The sequence below is a fragment of the Manis javanica genome, chromosome 12 (genome assembly GCF_040802235.1).
Source record: "Manis javanica isolate MJ-LG chromosome 12, MJ_LKY, whole genome shotgun sequence".
NCBI lineage: Eukaryota > Metazoa > Chordata > Mammalia > Pholidota > Manidae > Manis > Manis javanica.
In genome coordinates this window covers 20,652,104-20,665,974 of record NC_133167.1, presented here as the reverse complement: position 1 = coordinate 20,665,974, position 13,871 = coordinate 20,652,104, and the positions used below count along the sequence as shown (strand labels likewise).

Sequence of the window (13,871 nt, the reverse complement as noted above, 5' to 3'; positions counted from 1 at the left end):
AATCCACTGAGCACAATGCTTAATTTTCTCCCTATTATGTCATGTGACCATAAACAAAACTAAAATAATTTAAATCATTCTATCTATAGGATGGATACAATAATGTCATTGTATGTGTCTTATAAAGAATAGTATTGGGAATTTGAAATTATGGTATTACATATTAATTTATAACTAATAATTCAACCTGCTAAGTTTTTTTTCTTTAAACATTGCTTGGTTGGTATTTTTAAATCATATTTTAATGATTTGGATTTTAATCAAAATCATATTTTGCCCTTTGATTATTGTTGTTACTTCTTGGCATGAGATAGGATTTCTACTATATGAGTTTATATATATATGAGCACATATATATATATGCTTCTATTTATGAAAGGGAAGCATTATAGTTTATTTTTATGGTCTAGCTCATTCCTACTTTTAAAAGCTGACCATGGAATTTTGAATCTGGAAAAGAACTTTGAAATAATTTTGTCTAACTCCCTTATTTTACAAATAATAGAACAAAGGCAACAGAATGAAAACACCACAGTGCCACAGCTTATTATTGGCAAGGGCAATATTAATACATTGCTTTCCTGTGGTCTTTTTTCTACATTTTGCTACCTTTAGGTATAACAGGAAAATGCTGCTCACTTGCATCTTCTTTTCCAATAAATATGTTGGTGCAAAGAATTATTTCAGCCAATTGTCTATAGAAATGTGATACCAGGACCTATCACCATGACAACCCAGTTACAAGTAGACAAGAACAATAAAATATTGGTGTATCTAAAGTCGGTCTTTGACACAGAGTACAATTTTCAAAAGGCATGTAAGTTTGAAAAGGCTCTGATGAAAAGGAGGTCATCGGTTTAAAAATGAAAAATTCTAATATTAAAGCAAATAATATAGGCCAAAATAACATAAAAATACATCAGAGTAAATACTACCTATTTTCACAGAAACTATTTAATTTCACAGAAACTATTTATGATTTTTTTCACTCTGCCAACTCCTACATCTCACTGTATGGCAGGAGTGGAGTGTTTAAAATGGATGAGGTGTGCCATCTCTAGTTCCATGGTGTCAGAACAGAGGAATATCCCTAAACTGGTATATGATCAGTGTCACCTAAGGAAGGAATATTGCAAAAATTCAGATTTCTTGACCTCTACCTCTTTAATTCTGATTGAAATTACTTAATTTTATATTTTTCTAAATTTCCCAGATTATTCTAATGATCAAATGGACTTTGGAATTGTGCCATAATGTAGCCATTTCTAGACTCTTTTCTAAGGTCTGCACCCTGTTGGATTCTTAGTAAGGATTTCAATTTTTTTTTCATGGTCAAGTAAAGTTGAGAAATAATGCATCCTTTAACATCTCTTAGAAATGTGAAGTACACATTAGTGTGCTGACAATGCTTGAGCATTTTTTAAAAAGTTTGTTTGAGAGTCAGTATTGTATAGTTCAACAGTTAAGAGCTCAGTAGTGAGGTATAAACTGGGTTTTAGAGTAAGCTCTGCCACTTACTAGCCATGTGATCTAGGTGTGCATGACTTTGCGTCTGTATGTCTGAGTGTATACATCTCTACAATAGAGATAATAGTAGAGACTACTTGGCACACAATGAGGAGTCATAAAAAACACCTGACATCTTTATTTCTATTATTACTAAACTGTATTAAAGCTGGGATTTCACAAATTTATGTGACAGAACACTTTTTCCTCAGAACATCTATTAACATCTTAAAGTTCATAAAAGTTCAGTGAAACATAGTTTAAGAAATATTTTGCTAATGATTCAAGAGAACTGAATTCCTTTATTTGACTCTTATGGGCAATTAATGTTAAAAATCTGTATGTCAGCTTATCTTTCATTATCTGGTTCTTTTTAAAGTTCCCCAAATTGCGATTTATGGGATTATTTATGGTAATTGATTAATTTGTGGTACATAAAATAACCAAAGTATTTCCAATTCAAAATAATGGTGCCAGCTCCATAACCAAAAATCTAAGACAGGGATAAGCACATTATAATCCATGAGCCAGATCCAGCTTACCACCTGTTGATTTTTGGTGTTTTTTTTAAATTTTTTATTAAGGTATTATTGATATACACTCTTATGAAGGTTTCACATGAAAAAACAATGTGTTTACTACATTTACCCATATTATCAAGTCCCCACCCATGCCCCAATGCAGTCACTGTCCATCAGTGTAGTAAGATGCCACAGATTCACTATTTGCCTTTTCTGTGCTTCACTGTTTTCCCCATGGTTCCCTCACACCATGTGTACTAAACATAACACCCCTCAATCCCCTTCTCCTCCCTGCCCACCCGTGCTCCCACACCCCTCCCCTTTGGTAACCACTAGTTCCTCCTTGGAGTCTCTGAGTCCGCTGCTGTTTTGTTCCTTCAGTTTTGCTTTGTTGTTATACTCCACAAATAAGGGAAATCATTTGGCACTTGTCTTTCTCCACCTTCACCACCTGTTTTTGTAAATGAAGTTTTATTGGAAAACAACTAAACTTATTCATTTTTGCATTTTCTTGGTGGCTTTTAGGCTGCAAATGCAGAACTTAGCAGTTGCTCCAGAAACCATCTAACCCACATTGGGTCAAGAATATTTATTATCTGGCTTTCTATAGAAAAAGCTTGCCAATCCCTGATCTAGGATCAATTTATTCTCCCCTTTCTATGTGCTTCTCGTGCTATCATCAAATCTGTCTAACCTACATTCTCAGAGGTTATGGATTCTTTGTGTACTGATAAATATAGATCCTACTTCATTTTTTGGTGGATTCATGGATCTCTTTTCACACATGTAAACCTAAAAAGGCATCTATGCCTACCTATTTAAAATGTGTCATACATCCTTACAGCAGTCATGGTAAGTCATATCTCTTTGTACACTTGACCCCAAGGAGTACAGCTTTGTTCTTTGCATTGATGTATAATAACTTGCATTTATATATAATTGTCAGATGAAATAGGCAAGCAAAGGTGATAGAAATTTCCATGATTTTGATATCCCATGTGCTCTCCTTTGATAGTGTGACAAGTAGGTATTTTTAGCTTAATATAATAATAAATATATATCCTGTTATACTAATAGGTGAAAATACATATACTGTTTACTTACTTAGGTATTCAATACATTATTACATATTTTGAAGTCTACTTACTCAATCCATAGTTTGATTTCATTAAATGTCCTAAATACCACTTAAATGTGAAAAAGCTCTTGTGGGGGTGTTCTAAAATATATAAGACATAAATATGCCCCTCAGGGTGCTTCTAGTGTATCAGAAGGAACAACACAGGTACCACTAGTAGCAGGTGGCCTGTGATGACTGCTCTAGGGACTCACCTGAAGAAAGGAGTACTCAGTCAGAAGGGCTTAAGGAAGGTAGCCTAAGATTGGGGATTTCAGTGCATTGAAAGCCTGATAGACAAACTTGGAAAACTGACAAAAGTCAACACAAAGCACATTCACAGAAAAGTAGGTTATGCCGAGTGTGGCTGGACTGTAGGGTAGAGAGGAGACAAAGAGTGACAGGGAACATGGGGCCAGCTCATAGCATGAACACCAAGCCAAGCACCTGGGCTGAGGAGAGAGCCATTGAGGGGCTTGGATCACGCAAGCGACCCAACGAGAACTGTGCCTGAGGCAAAACAAATAGCAACTGACAATTTTATGAAATATTTTGCACCTGTGTTCCCTCACTGAATTCTTTAGCTTTTAGATATTTTTATTCTTATTTCATAAATGACAAGGAAAGGCTTCTGACCCTAACTCAAGTGGTCTTTGCATGTCACCTGACCAGCATCCGTAAGTTCACTGGGGACATTATGCAAGACATGGAGGAGATGGCTTATTTTTCACCTGAGGGTATGCATGCTCTGTATTCTTAAATGAAGATTTAATTATAACTCTGAAATATTTCATGTTAAGCCCTGTATCTTTCTGACAGAAATGTAGTACATTGTTTTAACATTGAGGAAAATTCTTTCCCTGCTCCACATTTTACAGAGCTCAATTCATTTCATTTTAAACACTCCCATTCATGAGGAAGTATGTGTTTAAAGTGTACATTCCTATCCATTAAAAAATTAATAATAACTTCATTCTGGATACAGTGAGAATTGACCAGAAGTACTTTTGCAAATGTAGAGTTTCAAGTGTTTGGCATCAGTGAAATAGAAATATAAAACCAACAACAACAAAAAAATATGGACCTTGATGATGATTTTTGCAGTCTTAAAAATGCCATAGTCACTATAAAAACTTCCAATGGTTACCAAAAAAGTCATTTTTTATAGTGAATGAGCAGCCATCACTCCCTGGAACTCCACTTATTTTCACTGTATATTAGCTTCATTTTCCTTTCCTAAATATGACAGGAGAAAAATTAAATTTGTTCAGTCAACTTTAATTTTCCCCAATATGAAAAATAAAATCCTGCTAAAATAGCAAACCTTTGACTGCTGAGATTTAGAAGGCTTCATTAGGGAATCAGAGAGAATTTTCCTTTTGTTAATGAGACTCTCTAGGACCTTCACATTGAAACTAAAAGATACTTAAATCAAGACTCTAAAAAATGTAAGCTAATGTGACCCTGTTCAAATCTGTTTTGGGCAAGAATTCTACTGAAAATTGAAGTCTCGTAGTGTAAATAAGAATCTAATTAACTACCGAAAATTCTCATCCAATGTCATTCTCAGTCTAACCACATTTTAAGTACAAACATTGCTACATTTTAGAAATGCAACACAGATTACTTTCAGAACTCTAAAAGATCTATTCTTTACAAATTCACTACTTCAAATAATTCATAATAGGAATGATTATGCTGCAATTTAATAAAAATAATTTAGAATCAATATACTTCCTTGAGAAACACATCACTGCTGAAAATGAATGAAGGGAAATAAAAAAAAGAAAAGAAAGAACACTGGGCAAGCTGAAAGCTATGCTGAAAATGAGAGCCCTACTAATAGTATGTTGCCATCACCTCTGTCTTAGAAATGAGAAAACCCAGGTTTAAGAGGCTTAAGAAATCTGTCCAAAATAAAACAACAGTGTTTAATGGCAGATCATGAGCTCCAAATGTGCTCATCCCACCTGATCACACAACTGAATTCCACTGGGCAATAGTGCTAATGGTTTTTACACATAGATTCAAACTTGTGACTGCTTGTGCTGTACCTTGCACAAAAAAATGCATGCTAAAGTAGGTTTTTCAAGAAATTACTTGGCAAAGATTTGATTACATTGAAATATACTTTCAGAGTACTGCCCATAAACCTTCTCAATATATTTTTGTGGAATGAGGTAAGCTATGAATTAAGCATCAAATCATGAAGTACAAAACTCAGTAGGAAATTACTATTTGGACTAAAAATAAGAAATTAATATGTTTTAATATTAGTACTTATAAAACATTTCATTTGATTAATTTTTAATTACTCCCTCTTCCCATTACTTTAAAAGTGTCTCCATTATACCTTAAAAGCACAATGTTACTAGAAAATGGAAAATGAAGACAAGATTTCAACTTCTAGAAAATTTCTGTCCAGAGAAATACTGAGACAGTGGCAAAGAGAGATTTCTTAACTAGTAATTTGATTGGCACTCCCAACACGAATGGGTTTGGTTGTCTATGGCCTAAGACTTCTTAAACCCTAAAAAGCCTTGAGTTCAACGTGGTGTGAGGCTAGCAGGCCCTCTCTCCTTTCTTTTCACCTCCTCTCAATATTTCCCATAGACTAGGACTGGTTCTGTTTGTCTCTTACATGGTTCTTTTAGGTTGTAGAATTCTAGCGGTGATGTAATCTCCCCTACCCTCACATGGCCTTGTTTTAATGCAGTTGTAGATGACTGGTTTTTAACAGATATGAACAATCTGCCCCTTTCAACATCAACAGAAAAGTTTTGAAGTAACCCAGTTGCTAACGTTTCCCATATTGTATAAATGGGTGACGTACAGGGCATCCTTGACTTGGGGACATACAGGCTCTCATCCAAACCTTCAGTCTATTGTCAAGGACCTTTCTTGTACCCAAGCCAACTGTCAATCCAGTTTATCAGTGAGGAATAAAGGCTGCTGCTTTTCTAGGCTATTTCACAAAGATAGGTGTGATACTTTGCCAAAATCTTTTGTTTATTATGAATCTTCTAGCCTTTGTCTGTACCTTTGGGTTCTCCTTTGAAAACTGCAGAGACATCAAAGACAACATTTCTTTTTCTCTTCAATACACACTAATATTTCCTACAGTGTACTTTATATACTTAAAAAAATACATCTGTGATTGCAACTAAAGGAATGTATTTTTGCTTACATACTCCTTATCTATATTTTTCTATATATTATTTTCTGTTATTATTCTTCATACTTCAGAAAAAGCTGTATTTTATTGTCATGAGACTTCGTGAAAACATTTAGGAAAAAAATTGGTTCTATACGCCATCTGTCTGTTGAAATAGGCAATATATAATTATAGAATTGTCTGCCCTTAAAACATAAGCCAAAATATTTTTAATCTTTTCCAGGAAAAAATATTTTTACAGAAAAAAATGAACCATTACTATAATGTCAGTGAAGTGCTACAACTATAATAATGAACTTTCAAGAATGATGGAACTAGAACCATCATTTTTTTAAAAAATCATTTGTTTCACAAAATCATAACTAATTTTTATAGACATCTTTATTCCTCTTCTAGATTGTCATTTATTGAGGGCAGGCTGGATATGTCATTCATCTTCATAAATTTTATATGCATTATCTTATAAATAATACACATTTAATAAATATGCTACATAAATAATTTTTACATTCATAAATAAATCTTATTTCTGAATTTTAGTTTATTCTATACCCACTTATATCTACATGGGCAAAGCTACATGTAATCTTTATAATCACTTGGCTAAAATGTTTGTTTTCAACAAAGTGGTTTTTGATAGACACCGTAGAAATAATATTCTACAGTATTTTATCAAAAGGCCTACTTCCCAAAAAAACGCAGAACAGCTACTATTTAACTTCTTACTCAAATAATACCATCATACATTTTTGCTGACCAACTAAGGGAGAAATAAAAAATCTATGCATCCAGTTTTTTATTTGCTTTGACAGTATTAACATTCCTAAAGAAGTTCCAGCTCTATATCCGTAATTTTACAAGACTTACAACCTCAGTGTTTCAAACATAGTCCAATCAACAGAGCAAATCACCAATGAGGTCACCACAATTTCATTAGGTGCAGGACACTGAGATGTATTGTAATCAGTGATACAATGGGTCTTCTTTTAGATGATTGTGAATTTTAGTTAAAACCCATTGGATCCATTGATTATTTGGTAATGTCTGCAACATGCAAATTACTGGCTATAGGAGTGACAGTGGATGCTAAATACTCTTGTGCTCTGTAATTTAATGTATATTTTAATGAAGTGAACAAAGAGATTGCTGACAGGCATCAGCAACTTTGAAAGAGTCTTCCAAATTTCTCATGCAGTTTGAAAGTAATGAGATTTGTTCCATAAAGGGATGAAATTTATGCCATAAATTATCTCTAAAGAACAGTGCTTCTTAAAGCAGTATCTTTTCCTTGGTAGAGATCAGATTTTAAATAGTTGTTTCATAGGAAGTTTTTGGAAAAGCAATCTGACCTATATTCTCTTTGATAATTTTGCCCATTATCAAGGCAAGGGAGCACCACATGGTATCTGAAGCCTATTATCACCTGGTCAGAAGAAAAGCCATTGATACTGTTCGTGTGCTAAAATTTGGCACTTAAACTATATCCATCCATTTATGTATTTGTCTCTTCAGCCTTCAACAGTATTCACAAAGGGCTTTCTAGGAATCAAATTTTGTTTCTCAGACTATTCAGGATGTGTTTTGCTTTGAACTCTAACTTATCCTTTAGGAAAATGGACATGCTTAAAATCAGGGCTTTTTCCAGAAAAAAAAATTTATAATATACTAAAATCATTTCATTTAATAAGCAACCATTATTAAACCTGACACACGTAAAATTAGACTAGCTTTTCTCAGAACCTTTAGTAATTCTTCTGCATATATTCTTGTCCTAAATCTAGTTTTCATGATATTTTCTACTGCAATAAAAGTCTAATTATCTACTGCTAGATAGTCCAGTCAGTGGAGTGCTTGAAGATTGACTGAACTTGTAATCCACACAATGAATATCACGAACTTCAAATTATTTTTAAAGAGTAAGTTTACGCTTATTGCCATAATATTGGAACCCAGATAATTATTTCGTGACTCATAGGCAGAAACCTTTCCCTCCAAAATACCTTTATAATCTTTAAATAAATGCAAATATCTTATTGAATCAGAATCTTATTTATGCACGATGAACACAGACGAAACTGCCCAGAGGTATCACTTAACAAATAAGAAAACAGAATATACATAAGTGATTACTGAGTATCTATTATTTGCTAAGATGTCTTCTTGCTGCTAAGAAAACAGCAATAAGCAATGTACTGTAAGAAGCTTATGATCTCTGGGAAAGGCAGATAAGAATAAACAAATATATTTTTAAAAAAGAATAAATAAATAAAACACAAACAAATCAATAAGATAATTTCATGCAGTGATGAGAGCTCTGAAACAGAAACGTGATGGAAGAGGTGACAGAGGGATAATCAGGCAAGGCCTTCCTGGAGAGAGGGCATTTGGGTTTACATCTAAATTATAAGACTTCAGGAAATGGAAATGGGTTTCTTGCTTTTCTTTTCTCTTTTTCTAAATAATTTATAATGGTCATTTTAACATTCACAATTACTCTACCTAGAAGTTTCTACTAACAATTGTTCTTCAGTGTGTTTTCTTCAATCAGATATGATTCATTCTATTAGTTTGCAAATATGGCCACCATTAAGTATACAAGTGAATAAACAATATTTCTTACCTATTTTTATGTGGTTTAAGTAACCCTTTGATGTTGCTAATACAGTTACTCCCATTTTATAGATTAAGAAACTGAGGCACAGAAAGGCATGTAGTTGTCCCAAGATTCACAGCTAGTAAATAAAGCATCTGAGACTAGAACTCATGTACTGTGGCTATGCTGTTAACCAGGTACCACAGCCATCCAAACAAAGCTGACTAAATAAATATTCTGATATTCCTAATTTAGAGCTCCTCAACTTGTAAGAATATTGTTATCTTAAACTTCACCAAATTAAAATAGTAAATGCTGCTATGTTCCTTGCCACTGTGGGGTTTGAATTTGTGTCACAAATCTTACAGACAGTGACCACTTTATCCTGGGCACTCTACAAGATTCCAGTAACAGCCACCACATAAATGTTGATGCCACGTGGTATTGTAGGAACCAAACATTCAGGCTTTCCTTGGGTATGGATAAGTAAGTCTTATTCAGAATACAAAATAAATATGCATATTCTATAAACATTTTGAACACTCTCTGCAATAACATGTTCTAATAATCCTGCATTGACTCATTGTGGTGACCACATTAGCATCCATATTCTCACAAACAACATATTTGACATTTTCTCTGGAGTTATTCAGTTATTCCAGTACTCTAGTTACTAGCTCTCAGGCTGCTTTGTCCACTTAAAAAAAAATCCTGGAACATTCTACTGTTTCCAGGATCCTAGCACCTCTCCTAAAATTCTCTAAGAATTCTCAGAAATCAGACAGTGACACTGGGATTTCAGCTCCAAGGTCTTCAGAAGGTCACCACTTTGACACAATTTGTGGAGCCATGTTTCCATTCTAACACCAAGAAGAAAATTTGGATTCTAAGTCACCTAAACCATTATTCAAGAAAGAGTCCCCTTTTACTTTGTTAATTATAAGATATATATGTGCGCGCGCACACACACACACACACACCAGGAAACTACTTTGAAATTGGAAGGTATCTGGAACAGCATTTGGGTTTGCCATGCAACCATATTCAGTGATAACAGGAGCTACAGATAAAACGCAGTTTTTTCTTAAACAGAGCTTCACATTAGATATTCAAAACATTAATTTGGAGGTGAGCAGATTCATAACAGACATATTACTCAGATCATCTAATATATACATTAAATTCGACCTCCAATCCTGATTTTAATTAACATTTATGCAAAGGCATATATAGTGAACTATGCTTTATTTTCCAAAGCATTCATAGACATAAAATGTCCCATGAGATTTCTTAGAAAAGGATTTTCCTCGTATAAAATTTTAGGATGGTGTCATTTAATCATCCTACTTACCAAATCTCTAGCTGACAAAAGCCATGTACTAGTCATAATTTCATGTGTTCTTCTAAAAAAAGGTAGTAAGAATCATTTTTTCCCAGTGCTTGTTCCAGCGCTCTCTGTTCCTCTAAGGATAGCTTTATTGTTTAATCTTTGGTTTTACAGGAACATTTTCAGATTTAATCTACAGTTTTCACACTGAAGAACCTGATAAAAGGAAATTTGTAACCAGCTCAGTGCTTAAGATATAAAGATTTATTCAAAGCACCAAACCTTTCAGAATTTTATGCTGTAAAGTGGGAAGGATTTTTAAAGTCTGAACTTGATGTCAAAGTAGTACACTGCTCCCTCCTAGGAATTTCTCTGGTTAAAGCAATGCCTTTTCAGAAGTGCAGGGGACAGCAGGGCCAGTGGAGGAAGTCAAGTTGGGCAAGGAAACAGTGGAATCCAGACTCGTGCGCTTATGAAAGGAAAGGTCTGGCAAGCCTGGAGAGGATTGAAGGAGTTTAGCGTGAGGTCAGTGGGTTAAGTCTGACTGAGTCTGTAGAGTGGGATGGGAGGGGCACATAGAGGCCTCAGATGAGTAGAAATGCACTGAAACAGAGACAGATGATTTAAAAAAAACAAAATCGAATGAAAGAAAAGAGGAATTAACATGTTTCTAACAAGAGATTTGGGGCCAGGAAGGGATAGAGTGTATTATATGAATAAAGCCAGGTTCAGAGAAGGATTAGAAGAAAATATCACCCAGTAGTAAGGGTGATATTTTTATTTTTCTAAATTATGTTTCTCATTATTCAAAATCCCTTAAAATATCAGGTATACTGTTATCACTAAGGCTTGTAGTCACAGCTCTTCCTCAGAGCATTTCTCAGAATTCCAGGGTGCACACATCTAGCCTCCACTAACTTCAGGCAGATGCCCAGGGGTCTTTACTGGACCAGTATCTATTAGTGCTTCTCCCAGATATGAACAATTGTAGTCACCAGGCTCCACGGCTTGAAGGTGCCAACATCCCCAAGAATGGGAGCCTAGTGGCAATTTGACTTGAGCCTACTCCAATTTTCTACTAAGTCACATTTGCAGAAGGTTAAAAAGCTCTGCAGCTCCGTAATAATCTCTTCACACACTAAATGCCCTAGTTAGTGAAATTCTCTTTCTTACCAGGAAGTACCTATCCTCTATAATTCAACTATTCAGTTGTTAATGGTTATTCCTCTGGATCTGACCTGTATGGCAAAGTGCACAGTGCACTAGAAAATCGACTACTCAGGTGGGAATACACAGAATAGTGATTCTTGCTATCGTGCACAGTATGGCATAGCAGTTGGGCTACACCTATTAGGTGCAGCAGTTGGCTTCAAACCCTGCCTCTGCCCCTTACTGCCTAAAGGCCCTGGGAAAGCTTTTGAACATCTTTCAACCTATTTACTCATCTGTGATATATAGATAATAAAAAATCTTTCTTCATAGGGTTATTATGAGGAGTTGATCTAGGTAAATTGCTTGGCACAATACCCAGAGGTTAATATTGTTCAAACACATTGAATCAGGATTGCGTTCTTCATCAGTGTGTGTGGGAATCTAATTGCCCAACATATCTTTTTCAAATACCACAGTTACTTTGAGGGAAACATTTTACATTGAAAAAATTTAGGGGCTTTTGGGATTTTTCATGCCAAAATCAGTCCACTAGGGTTGCAGAGATCAGCCCCTTCCTTCAGCAAGAAGGAAACCAGTAAGAACAAACAATCACGGCACAAATATACTTTTTTGCAATTACCCAAGGAAAAGGGGGCACCTCTTGACAATTTTGTTTGGGAATTTAAGATATCACAGTGTGGCTGGCAAAATAAGGAGCCATATAGCTGCAAGAATTTCTATCTTGCACACTATTCCTTCACTGGAAATTTCCTCCATCAGATAATATGCTGTGATAGCAAATCTTTTCCTTCATTTACTGAAATTATTCTGTAGAGGAGCTCCAAGGAAATCTTAGCCTTTGGGACAATCCAATGGATTCCTATGAAATACTCAACTCACCACATGGTAAAGAGCTTAACTGTACCCTTCAATAAACTTATTGACCATGCTAAGAAATAGCAATACTTTGCCCACAGATTCTATGGCTGATTCCCTTGTGCCTACTAAATGTGAAAGTAAAATAATGAATTGAAAGCTAGATTATCATTCTTCAAACAGAAAGCAACAATAAAATTAAAAAATAATTGATAGGTTTCTACCCCCACAGACTACCTGAATCAAGGTGCATTGACATTACCCAAATTGTCATATTCAAGAAGAAACTAGAGCCTACAGGGATTATGGACAGTAACTACTGAGACAAAGGCAGAGAACTTCCATTAACATAATTTGGAAGTGAAGAACTGTGGCGAGGATTAGAAGCATAGTTTTCTCAGAACAAATGGCTTGATTTGAGAAATACAGACTTGTATAACATCTGAGACCTCCAAGTTTTATTTCCAGAATTCTAAATCTCTGTATCATGAGAAAGGAGAGCTAGAACTTGTAAAAGATGAGAAAATCACAGAGTGGCCACTGCTTGAGATTGTTTGTGGTGTAGGCAGCTTCTAGAAAGGAAACAGAGTCCCAAACTCACTTTTGGTCGGTAAGTATTGTGAAGACAAAACTATTTTCTACTTTTTAGTTTTTTTCCTTTAAATTAATCTCTTTTGCATTCCATCTTTAGAGTCTTTCACTCTTAAATAGTGGCTTTTTAAGTCAATCAACTCTAGTTCACTGATAAAGGAAAGCAGGCAAGATGAAAGGTATTCACTGAATCTTTCAAGAGGCAGTACCTGGATGTGTGGATCACAAATTCAATCTCCTCTGAAATTCATGTTGAAAAAAAAAAGTGTCATTTAGAGTCTAGGTTAGCTTGAGAAAGAGTTTATACCAAGGATAAGGATGTTCATTTACCATTTTTTTTGTTTCTCAGTAATCCATTCTTAGGAAGGAAAATGACAAATAGCAAAAATTTATTTCACATGCTCCAGTATCATTCCTGTTTCTGGAATAATCAGTGCATCTGGAAGCCACACCAGGTGGTGACATATTGTTGTCCAAACATTGCTTTGGAAAGCAGGAAGATGAGACATAGGAGAAGTTGTGTGAGCACTCCAGTTGCCCTCAGCAACCTGAGCAGCACGTGGCAACCCCCCTTGGCTTGGCTGTCAGGTTGCCTTCCCCTGGGGAAGAACGATCATCCACCTGGTAAATGGCGTTAATGCAGTAAAGCCAATATAAACACTGATGTTTTGTCTTCTGACAGCATATGAATGTGCAAGCATTAAGTTATAGGAGAAAAGGGGCTAATTTTAGATTTGTTCCTAGCCCTCTCCATGTGAATGGTGTCGCTGTGAGCCCAGCAATGAAGTTCACTGTGTTGTAGCAGACTGCGCAGTTCCTGAGTGTGTCAACCCAGTCTATGAACCAGAACAATGTTGTCCTGTCTGCAAAAATGGTAAGACCATACTGCGTTAGCTTTCAGGAGGGGTTGGTGCAAAATACTGCTATTCTGCCACTGCGCACCACTCTATGCAAGAGCCCTCTAAGATCTGCCTGTGGTTTTTCAATAATGGCATGGCCAATTTATATTTTTA

General features: G+C 35.3%; 1 protein-coding gene across 1 annotated transcript in view; it reads left to right on the top strand.

The window, feature by feature from the left end:
• The window catches only part of VWC2L (von Willebrand factor C domain containing 2 like), a 142,347-nt gene that overhangs the window by 11,149 nt on the left and 117,327 nt on the right, over positions 1-13,871 (top strand). The window contains exon 3 of the mRNA XM_073217755.1: positions 13,603-13,732. Coding sequence (XP_073073856.1) covers positions 13,603-13,732 — 130 coding nt within the window. The remainder of the gene's footprint in view (positions 1-13,602; positions 13,733-13,871) is intronic.